General features: G+C 36.7%; 1 protein-coding gene across 4 annotated transcripts in view; it reads right to left on the bottom strand.

Annotated features, from left to right (window-relative positions):
* zcchc14 (zinc finger, CCHC domain containing 14) overlaps positions 1-24,618 on the bottom strand; it is a 48,257-nt gene extending 23,639 nt beyond the window's left edge. The window contains exons 1-2 of one of the 4 annotated variants that reach the window (XM_058993610.1): positions 23,993-24,618; positions 14,847-14,973 (exon numbers count right to left, since the gene is read on the bottom strand). In XM_058993610.1, the coding sequence (XP_058849593.1) occupies positions 14,847-14,973; positions 23,993-24,046 (181 nt within the window). In that variant the 5' untranslated portion in view covers positions 24,047-24,618. Of the gene's footprint in view, positions 1-14,846; positions 14,974-23,177 lie in introns of all 4 variants that reach the window. The other 3 variants (XM_058993609.1, XM_058993608.1, XM_034042217.3) reach the window with 3 other exon arrangements.
* Positions 24,619-27,867: the final 3,249 nt, after the last annotated feature.

Here is a 27,867-nt window from a genome sequence, read left to right as displayed (position 1 = left end):
TGCTCTGTTGCTTGTCCCGTCTCCGCAGCGCAGTGTAAGTGAGAGGTGCTGCAGTAGTGAAAGGTCACGTCTATGCCGTCACTCATCACAGCACATTTCTAACCACCAAGAGAACAAGCCAAGTGAAAGGCAAATGGAGTGGAGAGCAAACAAAACTTCCACAAGTGACACAGATCTTGAAGAGGCGATACATCTTCATTTCCACAGTGGTTTGGTATCATGAAATCTTTCTCAATCTCTAACTTTAAAACACTCAACCACTTGGTATAAGTTAAAAGAACAAACACAGAACATCTAGGAGCTCTTAAATTAGCCTCCAGTGATATTTATTTGAACCATTTCCCATTGTAGCACAAATCCACCCATTCCACTCAGAATAATTCACAAAGCGCGGCTCCTTTTGACCTCAAACTTCGTAAAAACTATGATAAGCGGACCATTAATTGTGCTGTACTGTTATTTTAAGGTCAGAAGTTGTTCAATCTATCCTATTCAAAGGCCTAAAGAAAAGATAAAATCTTAGAGAAGCAAAGAATCACAGACTCCTGTGTGTAGACCTATGGGATTTGTTGCTAATGCAAAGAACATTGTCTTCTAGTCAACTAGCATATGTTATAACCCAACAAGCATATGTTATAAACCAACAAGCATATGTTATAAACACAGATAGACTTGAATGTCTGACATAAGGTGGTTTGAAAAATGACCATGGAGTATTTTCTGTCCCCTCTGAAACTGGGATTTTGTATAGATTTTCCATTTACTAACAGTTTCTATTGTTGTACAGGGGGCAAAAATGATGCCTCTAGTGGCAATATCAAAAACCTCCTCACTTTAGGCATTCATTTAGAATGAATAAGGGCATCAGTAAGTAAGTCTGGTAAATAATGAGCTGAGCAGAAACAGAAACAGAGAACTATACAACAGATGGGGTCCTGTTGCCTGTTAGTTATTATTGTTATTTATTTCTTAGCAGACACCCTTATCCAGGGCGACTCACAATTGTTACAAGATATCACATTATTTTTTACATACAATTACATTATTTTTTACACATTATTTTTACTTACAATTAGCTGGGTTTTTACTGGAGCAATCTAGGTAAAGTACCTTGCTCAAGGGTACAGCAGCAGTGTCCCCCACCTGGGATTGAACCCATGACCCTCCAGTCAAGAATCCAGAGCCCTAACCACTACTCCACACTGCTGCCCTAAGTGAGTTGTACGATTATAAGATAAAGCAGTGTTGGCACAGTAAGAGGAGTTGGTTTCTATTCATCGTGGCATTGAAAATGCTAAAAAGAAATGCAACTCCCACATCATTGCACTCCATAAGACCAATCCTTAAATAAACAACACGGGTGAACATCCTTATCTTGAAAATTTGCCAATATGTTTTCATACAGTACATTTGCTTCTGCAACTTGGGAATTTCTGAACAAGGTTTATTTGTGCATTTAATTTTAGCACACCAGCCTCCATGTGTTTTTTGACCCCTACCTGCCCCCCAGAAGAATACTCTGTTTCGATCCCCTGCTGCAGAAGCAGGGAGACAAGCTGACCCTTACATATTTTACCTCAAACTTAATCCCTCCCTGCCTGTGATTTTGGAAAACAACACTAAATATTTGGATTTTGTGTTAGGTCTGTGGAAATGGGATGAACTGGATAAACAGCTTCAAGCAGGTCAGTTCAGCATGTGCTCTCACAGTACTGTACTCAGTATGCAGCTCACTCACTCACTCACAGGGTGGGAAATGTGTCAGGTGGAGATTCCATTTTGGAGAGCTCTTGAGAGCTGGAGTTCACCTTGAAACAAACTTGGCCATTTCCAGAAAACAAAACAGCAGCCCTCCTTAATCCCCTTGCTCTCAATTTTAAAGCAACAGCGTAACATTTAAAATTATATATACCCTTTGAAAATATAAGTAGCAAAAGTCCCAAGAAGGAAATAAACTCTATATTGTAAATAATAACAAGTACTGTATGTCAGTTAATTACCCCACCATGTACTTTTACCGATCACTGTCATAAAAATAAGTAAGATTTAAATTGCCAGATATTGATAATCTGAATAATTTGTGCTAAAGAACATCTTTACCAATTTTTACCATTATTGGTTAAGCAGTTCTATAGATATATCAATGTAAGAGATACACACAGTTGTATTCCCGTAAAGGCTAATCTACCAATGAATAGGAGAAATAGTGGATTGTTATTAGCATGTGCAGTGCGTCTGTCCTGCTATTCAGAGTCAGCTCTGGTGAAAGTTCTTACTCTTCATGTGATCCTGTCCAAGCTGTAAAACCAGGCATAAGCAGGACCCCGCTGGAACAGAGCTGCAGTTGTGTTCAAATATAAATTGTGAGCGCATACAATCCAAGGGATGAAGAGACTGTGTCAGACAAGGGTAAATGATGCCAGGGTCTGGGCAGGCAAGCCAAGCACAACATCACAGAGGGAGATAGAGTTAGGGATGTGACTGGCTGCTCTCGTACAAATATGGCGATAGAGCCTTCCCTGTGATTCTAACACTCCCCATCTAGTTACACTACATAATTCCAAAAGTCTAGACATGAAACTGGTTCAAAGCTGTTTCAAAATAAATAAATAAATAAATACCATCATCAAAAGGTTGTAAAGATGAAGTCTAATAATGTTTTCACACTACGAGCAGGCTACCAGCAGGGGACTTTCTGGCTTCAGTTCTCTCTGGAGGGGGGGTGGGGAGGTCTATTTGAAGTGATAAACATTTAATTAGTTGAACAGCAAAATAGGAACTATTATTATTATAAAAAATAAGACAGTAATGGTCAAGGATAGGGAACGGCTGGATTATGTTTTATTTATTTTATCACTGAACATGTTGCAAACGATTTTAAATCTTTGGGTTTTCAATTTAAAACTGTTTAACACCCCAATCAAGGATCACAGTCAACTTTGAATGAAATGCGGAGTGCACGCCAACATGCAATCTAGACACTACTGTGGCGAGACAGGATCAAAGTGTGCGGAAAATCTTGGGTATCATCATGACAGTGCCTTCAATTGCACAAAGTCTTTTACTTTTTATCTTTTTGTACAAACCCCATCAATCCAGCTTAAAATGCACTAGAAGCAATTCCATATGTGTGCTTCTGTAAGAGAAACAGGCAGTGGGAAAAAAAAATATTGTTCTTTTTTTGTCTCTTCATAAAATAAATAGAAAGCATACAGAATACAGTGACTGCAGATTTTTAAACTTGCCTGTTTTTATACATGCAAATTAATGGTCATGTAAAAGACCAGGGGAAAGGAAAAAAACAAAAAACTGGGAGCCGCACTGGAAGTACATTGTAGTCCTACAATATTCGTTATCTGATTTTAAAAGTCCATGTGTGGAAATCGCAGTTTCAGCTTGCTTAAGATCACTGGGAAGGTTGAATTAAAACAGAGCAGATGAAAACACAAAACACAGCATATTCTTTCATGAGTCTCCAAACCAGACTTCGTTTCAAATCACTTTCATGTGTTCACCGCCTCCTGAAGCCAAAACAATGCATATATGGACTCAATTACAGGCTATAAAAGAATCAGCTATTTTGAAAGGCCATGTCTCTTCTGCTCAGCAGTTAGCAATGCACTGTGAATTTTTTATCTAACCAACACGACACGGTATCAATTATTAAATTAACGGTAAAAAGAGTCTTTCGAAACGTAAATGGCACTGGCTCTTCAAAGTTAAAAGGGGTAAACCTTTAAAGATCCTTTTCTTACATCTTATTATAATAACACATTCTAATAAATCTCTTACTTTTCCTTCAGTTTTCCAGATTTTCATTTTGACTCAATTGATCAGATTCTACTTGTAAATGTAAACCTTATATGATAAAACGAATTGGGTTTTATCTACTTGTGTACAAATCAAACCGTTTTACTATTTTGATCATACTCATTTTTTGTTTTTATAATAGCTTGCCACTCCTAAAGACAATGGGTCATGTGCTGTATGACCTACTAACCTTATTTGAGCTTAGTAGAGCTGCGGGCTTAAACAACAGTTGATTTTTCTCCCAGTAAATTTTACATGAATCAGAAATGTTGCACTTACTGAATACTTACAGTACTTGTAAATGATATCCCAGCTACAGGCAGGAGATCTCTATCCTGTCATAAAACAAACACTACAACCACTAATATTTTTAAAGCACTGTTTCGCAAGCAATACAAAAAAATAAAAATAAATACAATTTGAAAGTGTTGAAATGTATACATTTTCTTAAAAAAAAAAAAAAAACACTACCACACAACACACACACACACACACACAAAAACTTGCTTATGGAATCGTGGCTTGCCCTCAACATATAATTGCAGTTTGTAGAGACAAGCGTTTCTCTTTTTTTTTTTTTTTTTTTTTAAATCGGTATTTGTGTAAGAACCGGAAAGGAACACTGCCCAGCACAGAAAGCATATGGGGGGACTCTAATATTGTAACTGCGGAGCAATGTGGAAGAAAAGGCTGTCGTGACTGAAACTGGGAACATTTGGTCGAGTGATTAAAGCAATGGACTACACAAAGGACAGCCCAGGTCCCAATGATCCCAACCCAGCTGCAGCCTCACTGGGTGAGCTTGGTGATGATCACAACAGGATCCTCTGTACGAAGGATGGGCTGCATTTCTCACTAGGCAATCCTGGATAAACAAAATTAGACTGTGTGTCTGTGCAAGTGTATGAAGAAAAAATATATATATTGTGGCTGAGACATTAGCTGCTACTTCATACTATTTCTTCATTTAAAAAAAAAAAAAATAATAATCATAATTTTCAATATTTGAGACAGACCTTAACACGCTGCTGTCGCTTGCTCCATAAGCCAGACCTCTTCGTCAAAAGTCTATTTTAGGTACATTAAAAAACCTGGCATAAACTGCACCCTGCCACACTTAGATAATTAAACCATTTCAATGCAGGTCTATATGAAGCTACATTGAAATTCCATTTTCAAAACCGCAGTCCAGAGGGATAGGACTGATACCTGGTTTCCATAAACACTCACAGAAGGAGAGGCATTTCAAATTTCACTCATGCTAATATCTTTAATAAGCAACGAAGCAAATCGTTTTTTCGGTCCTTAAGAATGAATGGGTGTCTTGTGCTTCATAAATGTATTTCAACTCAGAGAATTTGCAGTGGCAATCAAAAGGATCTCTGCGCGTCATTGCACTGCAGGCACACAAGCTCAGATACTGTAGGAGGCATTTTCACATCTGTCCTTCTGTAAGTACATGTCTTCCTCGGTCTGCCTGTCTGTCTCATTGGACATCTCCCTCTCGCCTTGGAAACATCCTTGGAAATATTTTTGAACAAAGAGACTACCAACTGAACCTTGTAGTTAGAAACACCTTTTTTATTATTATTTTTTTTAAGTTTCCTCCTCCAATAAGGAAGAGGAGAGAGCAAGAGTTTCCAGAAACATGGCCAATAAGGAAGGAAGGAAGGAAGAAATGTGTTACTGGTTACTCTTCATCCAAAATAACCCCCCCACCCCCCTTCTCAAGCTAGTAGTTCATACTGTATCGAAACACAGAGCAACCTATTCCAGCCTATTGGAAAAACAACAACTATTCTTAAGGTAGTTTTAGTGTTATACAGTACATCCACTACATTTATTAAGCACAGGATTTAGAAGGGTAAAACGCAAAACATACATACAGTATATACACAGCAACACCTGCCTTAACCAAACATGTGTCTGTAATGTTGTGTGCAATGCAATACAACATGTGCTAACCAGTCCTTAACCTCTGGTATTTACAGAACAGTGCAGTGCAGTACTGAATGTTAAATATTTAAAACTAAAGGGGTTGAATTTTAATTTTAGTAGGCGTTTTCTTGGCAATATTAAAGACACTGTACATATTAGAGTTTTACCTTTAAAAACCGTATCATATCTCCATTGCTATCACATGAGGACACTGATGAAGACTCATTGAAACTTTCTTTTTAGTTCTCTCATGACTTGAGTGTTTAAAGTTATGGATAACCCATAGAAAAGGATAGGCTGCTTTTTTGCTGCTGTACCTCAGATATGATAGTGGAATCTAGTGCTGGGATGAACATGTTTTTTTCATGTTCAAATATTATTTTAAAATGTAAAAATGTATCTTCTTTAATACTTAATTAACAGGAAAACAAAATTATAACTGTGTACCAAATGTCTCAGGAGGAAAATAAACCCAGTAACCCATCAAATGACCTACTAATAAAATGAGAGAACTCTGTGCAAGATATATTTTTTATATATTCATTTATATATAGTATTTTGTTAAATGAACACATAAAAACTTGGTAATTTTTGCCACATTTCAGCAGTGTTCAAATATTTGACACAGTAGAAGTGGAACCTACCGAATCACACAAAAGTGAGGTCAAAACTGCGAGCATCTTGGCTGCCACTGCAGTGGTATCCAAAAAAGAAATGGTTGACAATATAAACTCACACCCAAGCCACACTAACACTGTTGTGTTGGATTTATCACTTTTCATTTAAAACACACCCCATGTAAATTACAGCTATGGCCAAAAGTTTTGCATTACCTGGACTTTTAGGATTGAGACATAAAAAAAAAAAAAAGTATATCGACATAATTTAGATATTTAATTTAACATCATGTAATCAAAGAAATAGCAAAATGATATCGCAAAAGTCTACCGGATACCATAATTGTAGTAAAGTATTTCATGTTAGATTTAAAAATTTATACTACAAGGCAGTATGTAATTCAATATGTTAACATAACGTTATTGAGCAGGTTTCACAAGACTTTATGAAGCAAACTTAGTTCCTTATATAGGATGCAAAACGTTTGACCATAGCTGTATAATTTGTTATTTGAAAACTGGATCGGTCTCAGCTTTGCAGTAATGTGCCTCTAGTAATTCTGCTATTTCCACTGGGTCGAGAGCGGATTAGAAGACTGAGGCACGAGCTGTAGAAATCACCAGGCAGCTGTTGCTGGATGTTTGCATGCCTTTGGCCTGAACACTGACACACAGCCACTTGCCAAACTGCAGAGATCAGGTTGCAGGACAGAGGAGCTTGTCCAGAGTTACCCCTTGTCTTTAGAGGCCATGATTCACTGGCTAAAACCTGGCAAGTTTAAATGGGACGAAATCCTGACATCTAGGACTCAAGTCAGGGGAGACACAACATTATAATTCATCTTCCATCAAACTTTAAAAGGGCCCTTGAGGCTGCAGCTCTTTGTACAGATTTCCAGGTGACTCATCTCCCATCACATGATCTAAAATGCAGCTGACAAAGGACATGTAAAGTTAAGAGATGGGATGCAGCATTTGTAAAACGATAAGAACATAAGAAAGTTTACAAATGAGAGGAGGCCATTTGGCACATCTTGCTCGTTTGGTTGTTAGTAGCTTATTGATCCCAGAATCTAATCAAGCAGCTTCTTGAAGGATCCCAGGGTATCAGCCTCATCTTAGATCATTCAATTTTTTTTGTTAATTTAATTACTAAAAACATATTTTTAACAAGTAGCTGTTGCTATTAACATCTAGCTGTTTAGCACAAAAAATGGCCAAATGTTGATCGGAGAAGCAGGAAAATAACTAGCTATAAGAAAAAAAAAAATACAGATCAAGAGATATGCAAGGTTATCACATCAATACTGACTTGTTTTTTTGTTTGATATTAAAAAAGTAAAAGTAGATTTTAAATATTAGCACAATTAACCAAGGAACTGATAACAGTTAAACAAATGTATACAATTATTGTCTTGATTTTCTTAGTTATCATCTCGCTCCCTTTCGTCCATTCTGCGTCACTTCTGTTGTGCAGTGAAGACAGCCGACTTTCAAGTAATTTTTTAATACTCATGTTACAAATTATTCAGTTTCATCTTGTGGTTAGTGGGTACGTGGGCTCCCTATAACTGCACGCATCACAAAACTTATTCAAACAGATCCTTATGTGATTGTCAGGAAGTCATGGACTCGCACTGTAATCTTGTTTGGGCATTAATTATTTTGAAAACTAAAAAAAAAAAAAAAAAAAAAAAATAGAATTCTTGAGCTCATTTACCGATTAAAAAAACAAAACAAAAAGTAAATGCTTAAACATGAGACCCTGTTTTAACAGAAGCATGCCTAAAATAATGTAAAAGTGTGTCCTCTAGTGCACAGTTTAAATGTAACATTAGTGATGGTTTGGTCTGCTCAGTACTGCTTTTTTAAAAAAGAAACCATTCAATTAACCAGAAGCCAGAACTCAAAGTAAAACTTGTAAACAATACATAATCCACTACAGTATCCTTGTCTCCGAACGATAATCTACGGGTCATATTTAAAGTAGACATTGCTGAATTGTCTTTTTGACCAAAAGAAACAAAACAAAACAAAAAAAAAAAATGATAGATAATACTATATAAGAAAACATAAATACTGGATACATATGGAAACACAGCCAATATAGTTCAGCAAACAACAGTGTGTGCTCTCCGGTTATTGATTACGCTATCCAAGCTTCTTGCTTTCTGGGTCACAGAAAAAAACGCGCTCTTTCTGGGTCCCAGAAAAAGACGCGCTCATCATACTAACACAATCTATAAATGGATCCTGGTACAATGCCAAAACACACTGAATTTATTTCCTTAAAATGCAAATGCATCAAAGCTACAGTTCAATTTTAAACAGTTTAATGCCTTTTCTTCCATAGTTTAGCCTTCTGTGCATCATGCAGACAAAACGTAGCAGCTGATCCCGAGGTTTTACATTTCACTGTCAGAATGGCAAGTGCCTGAGTCAATCAGAAAGCTCTATTACTTTTATTTAGATTGTTGTTAAGCCATAGCTGGATTGTTTTAAAGTTTTAAAACTCTATATTAATCCAGCTGTGACTCCCTCAGTGGTGATTATAGGCCCCTCATTAACATTACTATATTCACGAAACAGTAAAATAAGATGAGAAAATATATAGTTCTACCACTCTTTAAATAATTAAAATAGACCCTAGTAAGTTTTACATTTGTGAATTTTTAATCATGTTTTGTTACTTGAAAATTCTAAATAAATGGGAAGCAAACATCTGAGCCGTTTTCCAGGTATAGTAATAAGATTACAGTGTTGATGGTGTTTCGTATTTTGGATCAAGTCCTGGTTTAGATCAAGTTTTATTGTAGCATATAAAAAAAAAACTTTCTACAGCTTTTAAAAGACCTGGGCAGTATTCTATAAATATCTGTAAAAACTGAAAATGTTCATAGGTCTACTGTATAAAGGACTATAATGGTTTAATAGCAAACTTTTGGGGTTACAAATATTAACATGACAGAAAACCCTTAAGTTAGTTTACCCGGCCAAGTCGATATGTCCTCTAAATATATTTCACTGCCTGCCCAGCCCCTCTCTTCAGCTGTGCTTATAAAGGATGTAGTTTCAGTTGGGTTGCTCCCAGCAGTTATTTTTAGAAATGGTGTGCGCTGCTCCAATGAAATGTATCCATTCCAGGTTATGAGGTACAGTAATGTACTTTAGTAAAGCCAAAAGCTTGAGTACAGGGTCAGAAGGGAGAAATAAATTAAATAAAAAAACGAACAATTCAGTACCAAGAAGATCAGATTCAGGGGTTGTTATTCTAAACTCCAATGTGTGCAATTTCTCAGCTCTACACTGCTGACTGCACATATGGCATCACAGTGGATCGTCGTCATGGTGCCAAGTATATCTTGGCCTAACCGCAGACCTTTGCCGCTACTTACAGGTTTTTGATCAAAGGAGATTCATAGCTGAAGAAACATGGAGGAAATATGTACTGTACAACATCCACTGAGAGAGGCTGTGACTCACACCTGTCCAGTCAAGAGAACCCTTTCATCTCTCCTGCTGTAAGGCGTTCTAGTTTAATGAGCACTGAATACCCTGCCTAACGATATTAGATATTACCCCCGGTTTCCAGGAGGAGAAGTGCTTCTAGGTTTAGAAATATTTACCGTTTACTCTTAGACAGTTATGAATGGTGCTAATTTCACATGGAAGGACATTTGAGGGACCCACTCGCACATTGAGGAAGTAAAATTGACATTCAGAAATTGTGTCATGAACATTACTATAACAGTACTTCTACCTGGTAAGCAATACAGAATGTACTAAAACAAGTATGTCAGTAACATCCCCTGCCACGGCTGTACATTAAAAAATAGAGCTATCTGTATGAGGAAAAAAGAGTTGAGCAGCATGCCACACATAAGCAGAGTGGTATAGAAGAATTAGCAAGGACATGCTTACTCACAATTTCACATGCTTACTCACAAGTCTACAGATATATGCAAACATGCAAGTGTGGCATACGGATGGAGGATATCCGCAGAATCTGATATTCTCAGTAATAAACTAAATTATGTTAATACCAAGTTTCATGACAATTGGAGAAGCCATTCTCTAGATGTATGCAAAAATATGAAGCGTAACGTACAGACATAAACCGTTTATATAATCAAAATTGGTTATGACAGTCTTCATCATTGGTTAGGACTGTATCAGTTAATGTATTTTATATGTACTGTACATATGGTGGATGTAATTTCTGGCAATGCTAGAATTAACAACATTGCCACTGCACACCCTTTGGTTCTGCGGAAGATCTTGTTTTAGTATCGCTTTTTCCAGGACACAAACATTTTGCAAATACAACTCTAAATTATTTTAAACTGCTGCATGCTAATACCTACAATCTCTTCCCAAGTTATTGGTCACTCACTGCGGTTAGCCCATTGGAGCGAATCTTATGACTTTGAGCAACTTTAAATCTAGACAAAGGCTCCAACACAAGTATATTTCAATACTGTTTAGTCTGCTAGCCTAAGAAGTTTCAAGACCCTTTGCAAGTTTATTTGCACATGTGTTTAACTTCGTAAACCTTTTCTAACAATCAAACAATTTGTTTGATTTGTGTGGTCCAGTGGTTAAAGAAAAGGGCTTGTAACCAGGAGGTCCCCGGTTCAAATCCCACCTCAGCCACTGATTGTGTGACCCTGAGAAAATCACTTAACCTCCTTGTGCTCCGTCTTTCGGGTGAGACGTAATTGTAAGTGACTCTGCAGCTGATGCATAGTTCACACACCCTAGTCTTTGTAAGTCGCCTTGGATAAAGGTGTCTGCTAAATAAACTAATAATAAAAGATTGCTTATGATGCCAAAATAACAATAATATTTTTGGCAGATGCAGGATTACAATATGATTAAAGCACTTGTGATCTAAAACCTCAATGCAGTTTTACCAGAAAATGTATTTGGCTTCTCATTCCCCTTTTTCCTGTTTACAGAGTCAGCACTGCTAAAGTTTACTTTAGCCATTCCCAGGACACAGATGATAATATTAAAGGAGGAGCATCACCAGATAACTGTGGATCACTTTTTATAGCAAACTTTAGTCTTTGCCACAGGATGTGTCCATTTTAACAGAACACTGGATCTAAATATGTATTGGATTTCTCATATTTCAATATTCTTTCAAAATTAACACATATTCTAGTATTTTTTTATTATCTGAAAAAAAAGGTATAACATAGCACGGTAAAAAAATATATATATCTTGAAGTAAAATAAAACCTTGTACCTCACCAAACTCCCCCACAAATCACTGCCACGCAGTGGAATTGGTTTTAGTATGTTTGTTGTCAGTAATACATTTAAAACCTGGAGGTAGGGAGGCTTATTGAACAAGGGTTGAAACGTTTATTATTTTGTTGGTATAATTTATAAATTATGTTACAGTGATACTTCTGGGGAACAGGACCGTGATCGTTTTTTTTTTTTTTTTTTTTTTTTTTTTTAACACATTTCACGAAATGTTTTCCTGAATATTCAAACACCGGTTACAGCACTACAAAACAAAATTAAAAAAAAGTATTTAAATAGCCAGACCTGTGGGAGGAATCAATCCAAATTCAAAACCTGAATAAATGTGAGTTCAGAGGAAGCACTTATGTCCTGTAATATTTTGATTACACCTTTAAACAGCCTTTTACTTGTCTAGAATGCCTTTGTGCACGGCTTCACAACACAATCTCCACATCTTTAAATTCTCCATTTCCTATTTCCTCAGTTGGGCAATAACAAACTAACTTCTGTATAGGCTATGAAACACAAGCTTGTCTAGCTCTCTCTCCCTCTCCCTCTCCCTCAATAAACTATGTGCAGTTATATCATAGAAATATCAACACCAGCGAGAGAATCTCACACACACACACTGTATGTCTAACCAGCTATGTTGCAGTTACAATGCAAGTTTCAACAAGCACAGACTGCTAAATGAAGTTCACAAAGATGAACCGAATGTTAGTATATTTGTTAGCAGTGCCGACAGCAGCTGTCCTGCCCCCCACAAGCATCCACGCAACTGGCAAAGCCGCACCTCATTCCGATTGTGACTTACTAAAAACAAGTTCAGTAAACTATCCACCTATGAGTAAATAAGCAGGGCAAATGTCAATGTATTAATTACAACCTCACACAGAACTAGACGTGGGTAAATGGCATCCATTAATGAATGTTTTGTAAATGTGAAGTAAAACAAATGTGTAAAAAGGAGTAGTGGTTTTAAAGATGACATGAAGTATAGTTAACTGTTTTTGAAATATGGTGCAAGTTCATTTTAATTGCACAATACCAATAACATGGGAGGATCATGTAGGCAGCTGTATACCAGGAGTGATTATTTGGAAAAGGTCAAGACAGGTGACCTATGACTGTACCATTAACATAGAGGATTGTATTGTTGTCTTACTCTTTCTGAACTTCAGGCAGCTTTTATACTTCAAAAAGTAGAACTTCAGACATTGTGACCTTTTCAGCCTCAACGTCCCACCTTACCTTAGAGTTGTATGATTTATAGAACTATTCAGGAATGAAAAGGTTAAGGGGGCTTTTTTTTTTGCAAAGCACTGAACCCTTAAGTAAGGACTATCTGTCAATTTATGAGGAATTTGGTGGAAATTAAAAGCAACCCTAAGAAACACAACAACTCAACAAGAATATTATTAACTAAACATGTTGATGATTATAATCTTCATTTAATATTTGCTTGTCATACTTGTATAGTACGATTCAGTATTTTGTCTGTGTAAGATTTCAAACAGGTCTAGACAGATCAGATTCAATCTTGATATCATTGAGTGACAGGCATGATGTTCAAACACAGCAAATGAACAACAGAGCAGGTAAGGATAAGCCTGCAAACTATAAAGTATGACCCTCTTGGCTAGAGGAACACACAATATACTGGGGTCTAGAGAGGGACAGAGAATAGGAGTTCAAGTCATTTGCATGTTTATCTGACCAATGGATCTGTTTTTGCCTTGCTGTAAAACTTGCGCTGCCTTTATTCTCTCGTTGAGCAGCAGTGCTGAAGTAGAACTAATTATTATTGCTCCCAGCCCCAGTAAATCAGTCTCTTATTTTCTTCATAATCTCAGATGCCAGCAATGAAACAATAAAAGGGCTGCAGAAAATGAAAAATTCCACGTCTGTCTGATTCTTCCAAATACTTTTATCACAAAGAGCAGAGTTCTATTTAAGGCAAGATATAATTATATTAAATGTGTAACACACTTGAATATTCTCACTGACCGTTACGCAAGCATTTTAAATACATATTAATAAGTTAACAAGGAGAAATGGGGATACAAGTTTGGGCATCCAGTTTATAAAGTAGATTTCCAGAATAGAAGGAGCTAAGCTATCTAACTGATGCAGATACCCAAATTCTGAGTTATAGTTAGGCTTATCTTCCTTTTGACATTGAAGGACATGCTGACATTTTTTTCTTTCATTGGTTTAAGAAACACTTCTACATTACGTAATTCTTTTTCTGAAAGAACAACTTTATATAGGATTTACAGTAAGAGTGCTTCCTCTAGCGCCTAGTCAGACTTTGCAGGCCTTACACAAAAAGAGTGCCAGAGACAGATAAATGATAAATGTTAGCCCTGCAAACCGTAGAGACTTTTGACGCTTCTTCGGCTTCTCTCAGAGTTTAGGGATGGATTCCCTGCATTCACTGTGGTGTTTTTCTATCACCTACTTCACCGTCAGCTTGTTAAACATCTGGAACTCCTCAGTGTTTATGCACGGGCCACTGTGGCTTATTGTAGAACATTTATAGCAATACATGAAAGAGATTCAACACATTAAAACTCCTGGAAGAAAATAATTGCTGTGTGCCAACACAGCACAAATCACTAAACAAGCGTATTACTGTAGTAACCTACAGCTACTGCCACGACTGTAAATAAGGTAAATACAGAATTAGACCTCAATATCACAGAAGACTGACTTCATCACTAAGCAAAGGTGTGACAAAGATGGACAAAAGACAGTTTCCTTCAAATTTCACACAAGACTGTTGTAACTAAATATCCCCCAGTAGGGGGGAAATAAGAACCCATTTAAAAAGTAACCATTTATTTTATACAAGCTGCACTTTTCTGACAAATCAAATGAGTTTTTGATAAACCCACTGCTGATTTAATGTATTATTTAACGCTGGCACCTAGAAAAGAGAGCAACAATTGTGTGTTTATATTTAGAGCTGAATGCAATTAAGGGTTAGAATAGCAAAGCCACTGCTGATGTGCTAACCCTACAACCAAGACACAACTGTGCCTAAACTGCACATAAAAAAAGATAGAAATCCAAGTGATTGTGTCCAACCAAAAACTACACCCTGACATTCCTTAATTACTTTTACTAGAAAAACCTCAGTTAAGCGCTGAGATCTGCGCTTCCTTTGCTCATGTGAAGTGAGGAATGGGTACTGCTTATATAAATGAGCAGGCTGGGACTCACCTCTGGTGTGTTTCCCTGCAGGCCCCATGAGTGACGACTCCTCCGAGGAATGTGCCAAGGCCTGGGTTGCGTTTTCCAAGCTGTTCACACTGTCCCCGCTCATCGCGCTCTCATCCCTATGTGAAACCTGCAATCAAAGTAAATAAACTAGTTTTAATTTCCTGTGGGGTATACCACAAGACTGAGGGCCACCACCATTACTACTGTGAAACCTGAACTGACAAAAGGGACTGAACTTTGGTGGCAGCAGTTACAGAAAATGATGGTGAATGTAGATTATGCACAGTATCTGATTTAAAGATGAACTTTCGACACGGAATTCATTTTGTGCAGATTCTACACCAAGGGTGCAAACATGTAAGGGAGAATTATCTTTTGCATATCAACACCGGAAAACGTGGAACTCTTTCCATCACAGTATGAAGGTGGAGTTTGATCATCTTTCTATCTCTGGTTATAAAGATCATATTTGGGAATTGCTTAGAACCTCCTGCCAATGCTTCTCCAGTCCAAACTAACAAATAGATACGTCTTACTTATTCTTTTCTCAGATCTCTGTATGCAGCTGATTAAGTTTGAACCACACGTATTTTTGTTGTGTTTGTACATTGTAATGTTTTTTTTTTTATATATATATATATATATATTGCCATTTTTTTATTATTTTCCAGGATTCCCTTGTAAATTACCTCGGTCTTATTGGATAAATCTCCTGGTTAAATAAATAAATAAACAAATCTAAGTAAATAAAACTAAATCCAGCATACATAACAATAACACAAGTACAATTAATTACACAATACAGTGCTTCCTGGTTATTTCACTATATAACTGAAGTACCCTAGCCTGTAAAGTATTGTACAATTTGGGGGTCCACATGGCCTAACAATGAATTACCCAAATTGGTCAAAGTACTGCAAGTAACTTGAAGCTACTTATTCTTCAGTGATAAACAAGCGCATAAGACATAGCGCTTGTAAGCATGAACGTTATGGCTTTTTTCTTAAAAACACATGGTACGTTTCATCATAATGTGTGTGTTTCATTTTGAACTCTGTAGTTCTCCTTGACCGATTTCATCGTTCCAGATATCAATGTGCCTTGATTTCGGCATCTGATCACGTCACTCCATGATTCACAGTTTTACAACAAGCCTCAGAAATTATATATGGTACAGCAGTATAAATAGTCATTCTCAACTCCTTCAGGTGCCTGTTCTGAGTACTGTATTTGTAATGTCCATGCTCCAAAACATATCGGAAAACATTTCTGGGATATTTGAGGATACACAAAAAATGTAGTTCACTATTAGAGCGTCCACACTTCTGACAAACCACACTACCTGATGCAATCTAATTTACAACCGGACTCGAGACTACTCCCAATTTGTCTGCCACAGATATGTAATGTAATCTAGATCAAATGGTTTTTATAAGAGCCAGCAACATCTAGTACACAGCAGTGTATTGCCAGTAAAACTAAACAAACATGAGGCGGACAGGAAAGCAATGTGAAGTGCATATGTTTTAGTCAAGGGAAAATGGTTGATGATTTAGTAAGAACTGTAATTGGGACATTTAAAGAAAATATACTGTTGCAGTTCAGAGATATTAACAGGAATTATTTGCTGACCAGGACTAAACCGAAGCCAAAACTAACAAAACAAAACAACTAGTTTCCTCTTAGACAGGTCACAACCACTGCTATGGTCAAAGGTTTTGCATCACCCTATAGAAATAACTAATTCTGCTTCATAAAGGTAAAATGAAACCTGCTGAATATGTTACATTAACAGATACATATCTGTTAACGTAACATTAACAGATATATATTCAGCAGGTTTCATTTGATCTTTATGAAGCAGAATATATTAATTATGTCTCAATCCTAAAATTCTAGGTGATGCAAAACTTTTGACCATTAACTTAAAACTTAAGGGCAAATCAATTTTCTTCTGCAAGCAATTGCACCTAAATCTACATTTCTGGGACTGTGTAAGTAGGTCAGTAAATTCAGTTGGATCAAGAACAGCTGTGGAACATGGCAGTCATGGCAGACCTTTTTTTTTTTTTTTTTTCCAGCCCCAGCTTAGGTTTAGGCTTGGCTTTGTACAGAACCTGTAGCAACCAAAGGGTGTCCATAGTGAAGTAAACCCCAATGTTTTTATTAAGCCGCCAACACAAAACTGAAATGCAACATCCTGTTGCCTTTTACGTGGTGATTCACAACTAATGGAAACGAGTTATTTTATGCCAGAAAATGTGTCTTTCCAGATTGTAACAAAGAACTTAATTTGAACTCAGCTGTACAGCTGGATTCATCTGGATACTTAAAACCTCACCATCTACAGACTTTCATGTTACACATTTAGGAACATGTCGGTACACAGAATGGATCCCATTTTCTTACCTTAAATGACACAAATTAAGAAACTTTTGCAGTTTTCTTTTGAGCTGTTGATAGTGCTTGGTCTACAGCTGGTCGTTCAGAGCACTGCACTGCTCTCTGAACAGCGTTAATGGGGTTCCACTTTGAACAATGTAACACTCAGTTAATCTAAATTGTAGTGGTGCAATCGGCGGCCTAATTTCATATTCGATTATCGTTTATTTATCAATGACAATCGATGCATTGGCGTTTTATTTTTCAAAATAAAGCACACGGTTTTTTTTTCAACAGAAGATCCAATAACGAAAAACACCGCTGTGCATAATAGTTAAACAAAAAGGCAAATTAGATCACCATAAAAAATTGAAAATAATATGCATGCGTCAGACGTCCCTTTAACATTGTAATAATAATAATATAAATACTATATTTTAATAGAAATAATTTCTATCTGAACCATGGTTGTTCATTACTGTTGACATTTTATGTCCAAACGCAAAGCAAAACATTTGAATTAATCTCAGACTAATTTAAATATCGTACTAAATTCGGCTTCTTTTTATATAATTTTGCCGTATAATCCAAACACAACATGATTTGAAACAAAATAGGGTAATCGGGAGATTTAATAGATTTAAAACAAAACAAAAAAAACAAAAAAAATCTTGCATTAATTTGCCAACATAGCTTGCAAGTGTAACGACTGCACCCTCTGTCAAACACGCGTCATACGTTTTTGTTGTAACTGCAGACTGTCTTAAATTATTTCAAGTTTATGTTTTCGCTTGTCACTATTGTGTACTGGCGGAGTTAACTTGAATGGATTTCATAGTGGCGTTGTGTAGGCCTACGTTGTATTTTTTTGCAAACAAATAAAAAAGGTTTCTTGTTATTTTCAATTACAAAATATTCCAGTTCTCAACCATCCTGGCAAACTCTGTTCTCTTAACTAACTTTGGCAATACATTTATCCATTATAAAACACTGTACTTAAAAAGCATCAGCAAAATATATTGCTGAGCAATGAACTCATATTTTAATTGTGTTGTCTCCAGCTGGGACAGTCCAAACAGAAGCCATGGAAGGGGAGTTTTGAGAAAGCCTCACTTCCAATGGAGAAAAAAGTCCTGCATGATCTGAAAACAAAAACAGGCATTTTTTAATGGACTGGAAAGTATCATAAGTAGCTCGATAAGTGAAAATATATGCGGGCCGCAAAACAAAAAACAAAAAACCCTGCCGTATGCGGCCCGCGGTTTGTGAACCCCTGGTGTATAACAAATATTAGCGAAACCTGTGCTATGCATTGGACTCATGAATGAAAACTGACACAGCTGAAACAAATCAAACAAACACAGCTGCTTTCCTCATCAATTTTCACAGCAAACAAAACACACAACTTTTGATTTCACAGAAACAAACATGTTTACAAAACAAAAAGAAATGTTACAGCTGTTTTCCGTGGCTTTTTAAAGTAATATCTCATTGCTGTCAGGTGAGACTTAAAAGCATTCAGGAGGAGAAGAAAAAGTACAATTACTTCCAGCTATTCCAGTTCCAAAGAGGTGTAAAGTCTGTAAATCCAAAGATATTAAAAAAAGGACCCTCGCACACTCAAAAATAAATTCTACATCGCAAATGTTGTTATTTGGTACGGATAGCTGTGCCAGAATTAAAATGTAGGAGGCTGTGTGGTCCAGTGGTTAAAGAATCGGGCTTATAACCAGGAGGTCCCCGGTTCAAATCCCACCTCAGCCACTGACTCATTGTGTGACCCTAAGCAAGTCACTTAACCTCCTTATGCTCTGTCTTTCGGGTGAGACGTAGTTGTAAGTGATTCTGCAGCTGATGCATAATTCACACACCCTAGACTCTGTAAATCGCCTTGGATAAAGGCGACTGCTAAATAAAGACTGCTAAATGTAGGGATAGACTGAAATAAGTGTGCCCGGGGGAAAAAAACACACATTAAACATCAGTCATGGTAACACAACAGTATAGACTAAATCAAATAATAACTTTCTTTAAAAGTTCCTAAAAAATATTGCATGTTGTTGGCAGTCATCTAAGGAAATCTGGTCATTTTTTCCACCCATCTCCAGAAATCCCTTTTCCACCCCTTTAACCTAAAACTGGTGTTACCAGGCTTGAACGAAGAGTATAATTGCAATTTACAGTTGGACTGTAAATACTCTTCAAATCTGCAAAAGACTTTAGTCTCTGATTTTTACCAGATCACTGTATTAAATTAGCTTTCCTGCTCTACACCCAGAGAAGAATGTTCTGGCTTTAACCAGAGGTTCAAAGCACAAACTTGTTGCACAGTGCCTGTAGGAGTACAGTATGTACAAAGGCGGATTTCTGGAACCATTAACTTAATGCTTAAAGCCATAAACCAGGGAAGGAGATTAAATAAGTAATGTTACAACTTTATTGTATTATAGGATCCGTCCTGCTTTTCACTCACGCCCTAGCCTTTTTTAAACAGGCATCGCTCAGAGAAAAGTTGTTTTAACTTACCGGCAAAGTGATAGCGAGTTGTTTATAGATAATTAAACATGACTAAACTCTACTTCTGCAGTAACTACTGTAGAACTGATCACATATGCTGCCCCATACAACTGGAACATTTGTATATTAGAGAAGTGTAGTACTCTAATAACTAGGGGTGGGTTTGGGACTGAGGATCTGTATTGAAATACTGAACACAAAATTGCAATACATACTGGAATTCAACGCTGAATGATGCTTATGTTGATTTTTTTGCTACCAAAGTAAATCTACATATATAAACTGTGTTTTTTAAAATCATTTTTATGGAATTTAAAAGTATTAGAATGTAATATGACAAATTAAACTCTCACATGAAATGCCCTGTAACACATTTTTGTTGGATCCTCTGAAGTACGTGCATGTGCTCCAAATTTGAAAAATAGAAAAACAGTGCTAGTTTGAAAGCTATGTGGCCATAAACATGGGTTTATATATCGGTCAGAGACCAGGGGTTTGGAATAAACGACTGACCTTGCTTTTAAGATTTTATATATTTACAACAGCATACCTAAATAAGTTCTACACATTTATTTAAAAATAACAATAAATAAATAAAAAAATAAAATAAATACTTGTAAGTAATGTTATAAACTATTTATTTATGTATCTGCTTTGCTTCTTTTTTTTATCAGAACTTACAGTATCAGAACCGCTTTTTTTTTTTTTATCTGATTAGATCAAATGCGGTAGAGACAGGGAAAAAAAAAAAAAAAAAAAGCAGATAGTTCTTAAATTGGTGACGGATGGCTGTGATATACTATACAGGACATCGTGGTGATTGAAGTTCTGCGCTGGAGATGACCTTATAATAATAATAATAATAATAATAATAATAATAATAAATTAAAAAAAACATGCATGACAGTGAGAAAACAACCAAACCACCAAAGACAACATTTACGCTAAATGCTTTCAAAACAATCCAAATTTGGCTGGAAAATCACCAATCTGGCAGCACTGATCAAGGGGGAGCAGCCTTTAAGACGCATGCATTACCTACCTAAATATTACCTCAAGTTCAATGTACAAATAAAACATGAATTCGTATAATTTGTTTTAGGAAAATGAATAATGTAATTGGTGTTCTCTGGCACTTCAAGATGTAGGACTACACCGCTGTATGTAAGGTTGGTGGTATCGCCAGCATATTTTACTTCAGCCTTGCATAAACCACATACCGCTACGTTTGATGCTGTACAGCCATCCTTTTCACATTTTTTTATTAGGAAATTATTCCACACATGTGACTTTGCTTTGCAGAATTTAAGCAAGCGCAAAATCTGTGTGCTTCTGCCATATTTTCTTTGGTGTTAGCACTGCTCGCATTACGAGTTCTCACTGGAAGTGAGTATCTCGCGAGATAATAGCCATTTTTCAGTAGATTTTTCCCTGAATCAGTTTAACCAAACATACCGGGATTGTTATTCATATACCGGGTACTGTATCGCCTGATTAATATCGCAATATACCGGTATATCGGTATTGTCGCGGATCAGCATGTTTAAAAAAGGAGATCCCTTTTCATTTCATTTGTTTCTGCTTTGTTATTCTGAGCTTACTAAGAACATCCTTGTTTAGTTCACAGAGTGACATGGCAGCTTTGAGGAGGGAGGGGACCTTTAGGGAATGTAAACAAACAGGATAGCCAACAAGGCGTGTGATTAAATATAGTAGACAACTATCAAATGTAATGATTTTAGTACACTTCACTTTTAAATAGACTACTTGTTTCACCTTGTCATGAAGCTAACTGGATGACAAATTACAGTAACTACATTCAGAGTATTGCTGAGCCAAAGATTTCACAACCAAAATCTAGTAACCTAATAATATATGACAACATTTGGAAGATACAAGGAATTGTTAAACAGGTCAATCAAGTCACAGCTACAAATAAAACAAAACACAGGCTATAAACCATCCCTTAATTAGCATGTGTTTTCATGTGCTCATCCATGAATAAAATGAAGATCATTTACTTGCTTTCAATTGCTTGCCTACAAATTATGCATGCTGAACGTCGGAAACATCTGCCTGACAGCGATCTGTGGATTAACAAACCTGCCATGCAAATCAGCTTTAACGGATATTCAGATGCCAAGGTGTTTAAAACCAACATCTTACTGTAATACTGTATCAGATTAACTTGAACCCATTTTGAGTAATCTGAGGAGTATTTTTTCTCCTATTTGTCACATTTTGCATCTATAGAAATGCAATCCCACTGTGATGACACTAGGATTCCACTACTGAGACACAACAAACCTGAGGACATATGGAGATGCCCGTCCATTCGTAGAGTAGGTCACTCTTCCATTTTTACGAAAACTGACAGAATTGCTTGCAATTGTGATGAAACTTGCTGAAGACATTCTTTATTATCATGATCTGAGGATAGTAGGAGGTGTCTCTTTGTCACACTTGCATTTTCACAAATACATACTATGGATGCAGGTCACAGTGACTTACTTTGTTATAGTACTGAAAGCTCTAATTTAGTTTGCAGGCATGACAACTGCCTTGAGATGTCTCCGAGACAACTAATGAAAACAATGAGGAAACCAGAATACATGAAAAGAGTAGGGTTTTATAATGGAGTTACTACTTATCCATTGCTAATGAAAAGATTCAAACACAGGTCTTATGGGCACTGTAACTCATTGCTGAGACAGTGCATGTCAAGAAAATTAAGCACATTTCCTGAAATAGTTTACAAAAACATGAGCAGTACAGGATAATCCATCTGAAGGAAATTAGATTATATTGTTCACTACCCACTGTACCACAGAAACCAGAAACATTATTTTATTTTTTTAATCACATACCAGTGGCATTAGGAATGATATATCATTTGTAAAATATTTAAACTCTGGCATATAATGCTGCAATACGTTTTCCACTAGGGCGGATCCTGCATATGAACATTATAGACAAGGGAAGCTTTTCTTTAGTAATACAGAATTAAAAATTTAAGCCATCAGTGCGAGTACTTGATAAGCCCTACTTTTTGGAAACCACGAAAAACACAACTGTCTATTAAGCATTCGGTCAATCTGTTAGTTATTAAGAACTACTAGGTTCTTGAACTTGCAAGGTACCATAAATACTGCTCGGAAAAGTTTACTACTTCGACACAGAAACGTACGTCTGCCATGACTACAAAATAAAGGAAGGGCTGAACTGCAAACAGTACTGCATTTCTGTATGTCAAAATCCCACAATAAAACTATTTGCCAAACTACATATTTCAAAAGCTGTAGACAGACACGATATTTTCAATTGCATCAAATCATTTATTTACATATATATATATATATATATATATATATATATATATATATATATATATATATATATATATTAACGCAGTTAATATAATTTCAAACCCACCTTGTGGCAGCAATGAAAGTCAGTACAATTGCTAAATGTCGTGGTGGTGGTAAAGGTTGTGACAGTAACTGTGTTCGTGGTAGTAAGGTTGGCGTTATTGCACGTCGTGTTTACAATGCTCTGTATCTGAGTCAGCTCCTGCCTCAGCACTTGTTTTTGATGGAAACTAAAGGCCGGGTGATTCGAAGCCATGGTGAAGAGAAGCAAAAACTGGTCCCCGGTTTGCCCGTCGTTGAGCTGAAGCCCATAGTTGTTGATGATAGAGTCGATATGTGTGAGAGTTGTGAAAAGGACCCCGGCTGCCTCCCGGTTGTCAGAATTGAGCAGTGCCAGGGCGACCAACAATTTGCTCCGGACCACCTCGTCCGTTATGTTGGTCAGGGTGGCCAGGTCGGCGGCGTTGTTAGCCTTGACCTCGGCATCACGGAGCGAGTGGTAGTCCTTTCTGGCCAAATCCTCCAAGGAGCAGCCCAGAAACCGAAGCTCTATGGGCACACAGAGGTCTAGCAGCCCACAAAGGAATTCGACCCTCTGAGCGGAGTTTAACTCCGAGAACCATCGGTATACACCTTCCCTTTGCACCAAACACCGCTTTTCCACCATTTTAAATGTATATAATAATACCCACAAAGCCAAGTTTACAGCTGTCCCGTTTATGAATGGCGTTTTCTTTTCTCGAATCAATGATCCATTTAACTTTTTTAGGTAAGCAAGTCACGACTTAGCAAGACGGTGTGAGTATACAGTTTTTTTTAACTACTTAAAGAAAAAACAAGACTTTTGCAACCCATGAAAGAAATGCTCTTCTGCTTTACCTTCCTGTTGGCATTCGTTGTTTTTAAAACAACTCGACTGAATTCGTACGTCATGTAGTTTTTTCTTCATTATGCTTCAGTATTTAAATTTAGTTTTACAGCAATGATACAATGATAGAATATCTTCTTTTTGCCTTTGTGCCAATTTCTTGAGGGCATCTTCTATTCACTTAAAAAAATGCTTCCCAGATGTAAACAAGTGCATTGGTTTTCCCTCACGCGCAAACGAGTCCGCTGTTTCTGAAAAATATTTCCATTTTTTCAGCTCTCAACACAATTACAAGTTTAATTGGTCTAGTCAGTAAAAACAAAAACTATATTTCCGGTTTAAAATGTAACCTTAAAAAACATCATTCCATGTCAATATCTAACGTATACTCCAAGTTGCTACCTGCTAGCTAAATGAAAACGTGTCCGCTTTTGTCTTTTAAAATTCTGTGGGGTTTTTTTTCGTTTTTTTTTCGGGTTCTTCGGTCTGTCTCAGATTAAAATTTAGGGATCGTCTGTCAATAACTGTAAAAACTCCAAAACTGAGTTTTGTTGCTTGGTTAGAGAGTAAAGCGTCATCTTTCACACACAAACTTTTTCTAAAATCAGATTTTAATTTTATAGACACGGTTACTTCATGAATAAATAAAACACTTTATACAATATTTTAATTCAATTCTTCGCTTTTCAGATAGGATACCAACGCAGCAACCAACCCCAAGCACACTGGTCGTCCCAGTGACCTGATACCAGTCTACGATTGGCTATAAGAAGCGTCTTTCTCCTCAGCGGTCACTAGGATTGGTCAAACTGGACCTACCCAATCAGGCATGCGGTAGCCCACTGTCCTCGCTCACCCTTTTCTTTGATTTTGACAGGGAGGTATTAATCAAAGCGCAGCGTCAGCGGCCGGCACCTTATGTAAAATGCTCATATCTGCAGCTGTTGTTCTTATGAAGTTCAGGTCTAAAACAATTTCTCTGTTGGTTTATTCGGTCAATACAAAACCAAACAGAAAAATAGGTCTCTGTTAGCTATCTTCTTTATTGGCATTGCCAGTGTTCTGGGGAGTCAGCTGTCAGTCCAGTGAATTCACAGAGATGTCGATTGCCCGATGAAAAGCTGAGTGATTTGTGTTTGCAAACAGAGCTTCAAACTAACGATCACATCATTATATTATACACATGTTTATTATTTATTTATTAACGGGGCCAGGTATTAAAACAAACAAACACAACAAAACAAAACATGGGGTAGTTTAAGATTTGTGAAACTAGACAGGAATGTTTGTACATTTACAGACAAATATTTAATTTAACGGTAAAATTTACGCAAGTCTGTTATGGTCGCACTGTTGCATTTCTCGTGTTTTCAGTGTAAACTCAGTAACTGTTGCACATGCGGTGTTACGAATCGGAATAGTTACAACACAACTTAGTCCATTGTAAACACAGTATCCATAATAAAATGAGTTATATGTCGAGCTGAAGAATGCGAAATCAAGTTATATAATAAAAAAGGCACAAGCCAAGGTTGTTATAATAGGAGAAAACACTAGTGAAGGATTTGAGTAAATTTTTGATGTTCATAATGCATCAGAGTAGAGAAATGCAACATGTCTAAGACATTTGAACAGCAGTGTGTGTGTGTGTGTGTATCTATCTATCTATCTATATATCTATCTATCTATCTATCTATCTATCTATCTATCTATACACCTGTCTCTCCTACGTATTGAATTTTATTACATTTTTGACAAAATATACCATAAACAAGGTTGCTAGTTTTGCATGAGGGATTTTTTTTGCATCAGTTGGTACACTCCAGAAAGACAAACAGCAAGCAACAAGGTGGGCAGTGAGTGTGATGGAAGTGCAGGCTCTGGAGTCGTGCTTCAGAAATTAGAAAGTTTATGCCCACATTTCTGACGATTTGATGCTAATGGACATAAACTGTAGGTACGGTACACACACACACACTCACACACTCAAAAACACAACATTCTACTAAATTTCTCATCATTGACATTTATTATATTAATATGAAGGGAAAATGCGGAAAATAAAATTCTAAACTTATTTACAAAAATATAGTAAAACAAAATACAGCTGTAACACACAGAACTACGGCTCTCGTTGGGCTCGCACTCAAACAAAAAAAAACTCTCTTAAACGGGATATCTTTGGCAAATCATATTTTGAAAAACTTATTTTTTCCCTTCAACAGAACTTATTGAACTTTATTAAGTTGATATAATCAGTAATATTTGTGGATTATAAAGAAATTCCTACATATATTTACAAAATATAGCGATACAAGATTCAGCTGTACCGTTGGTCTATTAATTTTTGAACACCATTTGTTTGTGCATCTTTTGGCAAACTGAGTTAATTAATATACACTAAGTAATAACAACTGTCTTTCGTTGCGTGTGACGTCAGTAGCACGGCTCGGCTCTGCAGTGGAAAAACAGCCCGGGCTCTCCTTAACCGCACAGTGAGAGCTCGGTACGGCTCAGTTGTACAGTGGAAAAGAGCCATGAGAAGTTAACATTCCACAGCAGCACTGAATTTTTTTTTTTTTAATTTAAGCAATTTATATGGGCATTCCCTGAAAATGTCAAATTGATGAAGAAGTCTTCAATATCTGACTAATGGCAAGCTCCATGTTGCTGTGGTGATGATGCAGCCTGACACACACATACCTTTCCAAATGAAGAATCATAAATCTGACAGAATGTTGGCTACTGCACAGGTTGTTAAATCTAGATAGAAGATTTGAAGCATGGGATAACAAACCAAACATGGAACACAGGTAGAAAAAAGCTTTTTTTTTAAAGTTAAGATAGCACCAACAACCAACTCTCCCTGGCATTGCACTGGGCCTTGGCTTTATTGCTTATTGCAATAGCGTATTGCCAGTAATACAAAGGGAAACTTAATCCTAAATTGGTGAGTTATTATTTAGTAGTAGTAGTTGTAGTAGTAGCATAACTAGAACAGAAAAGCAGCTTGTCAAACTTATCATTAAGCATTGTACTTGCCATCCGATATTATAATGACATCTGAAACAACAGGGATAATTTCCAAATACATTTTCTAACCCACAAAGAGTATAAACAAACAGGGGCTGCTCTAGAAATAATTCCTGGGGGGGGGGGGGGGGCTTAGCCTGTGGGGAGTGGAGCCAAGGAGAACGTGTTAATAAACTCAATCCAGAGCAACATCAGTTTTGCTTTTGTAGTGGTTATCATCTCTAAAGTCTTTATCATGACTTAGCTATAGTATAAATACATACATTGTTAATGTAGCTGATCCAGTATATTGTGCTGTGTTCTTGTCAGTGTTTTGTATGAGAAATAACTTATAAACACTCGACACATGCTATAAGTTTTGCCACACAAGGTACACAGGAGAAATAAAAAAGACAGCATTTGTTAGTGCATTTATTACATTATATTAAAAAAGTTAAATGAAAAACAAAACGCATGTCTTGTGCTTAAGATTTTTCACTGTGCAAAATTGCATACACACTTTTGTTCAACTTTCCAGTTAAACAGAATTATGTGTTGGGAAAATGAAAACCGCCACATATATACACCTTGGCCCAGATATTTGAAGCAACGCGCAATCCCCGAGCACAATTTGTGCCTAACAAAAAAATTGATCTTCGCACAAAAATTTATATTTTCAAACACTGCACAAAGCGTGAAATTGGAATAGGGCCTATAGCAGTTTTTGTTCGATTCGCAAATGTGTTTCTGCCTCACAAAACCGCCTGCGCATTCATTATCAATATAGCACAAATGCACAAAAGAGCGCTAATCGAGAATGCGCATAATTGGAATACAATATGGCAACCGTTAACATTACCCCGCCAAGCTGCTA

This window comes from Acipenser ruthenus, chromosome 20 (genome assembly GCF_902713425.1).
Source record: "Acipenser ruthenus chromosome 20, fAciRut3.2 maternal haplotype, whole genome shotgun sequence".
Lineage (NCBI taxonomy): Eukaryota > Metazoa > Chordata > Actinopteri > Acipenseriformes > Acipenseridae > Acipenser > Acipenser ruthenus.
Note: the sequence above shows the minus strand (reverse complement) of the source record. Positions and strands in the feature narration are given on the sequence as shown.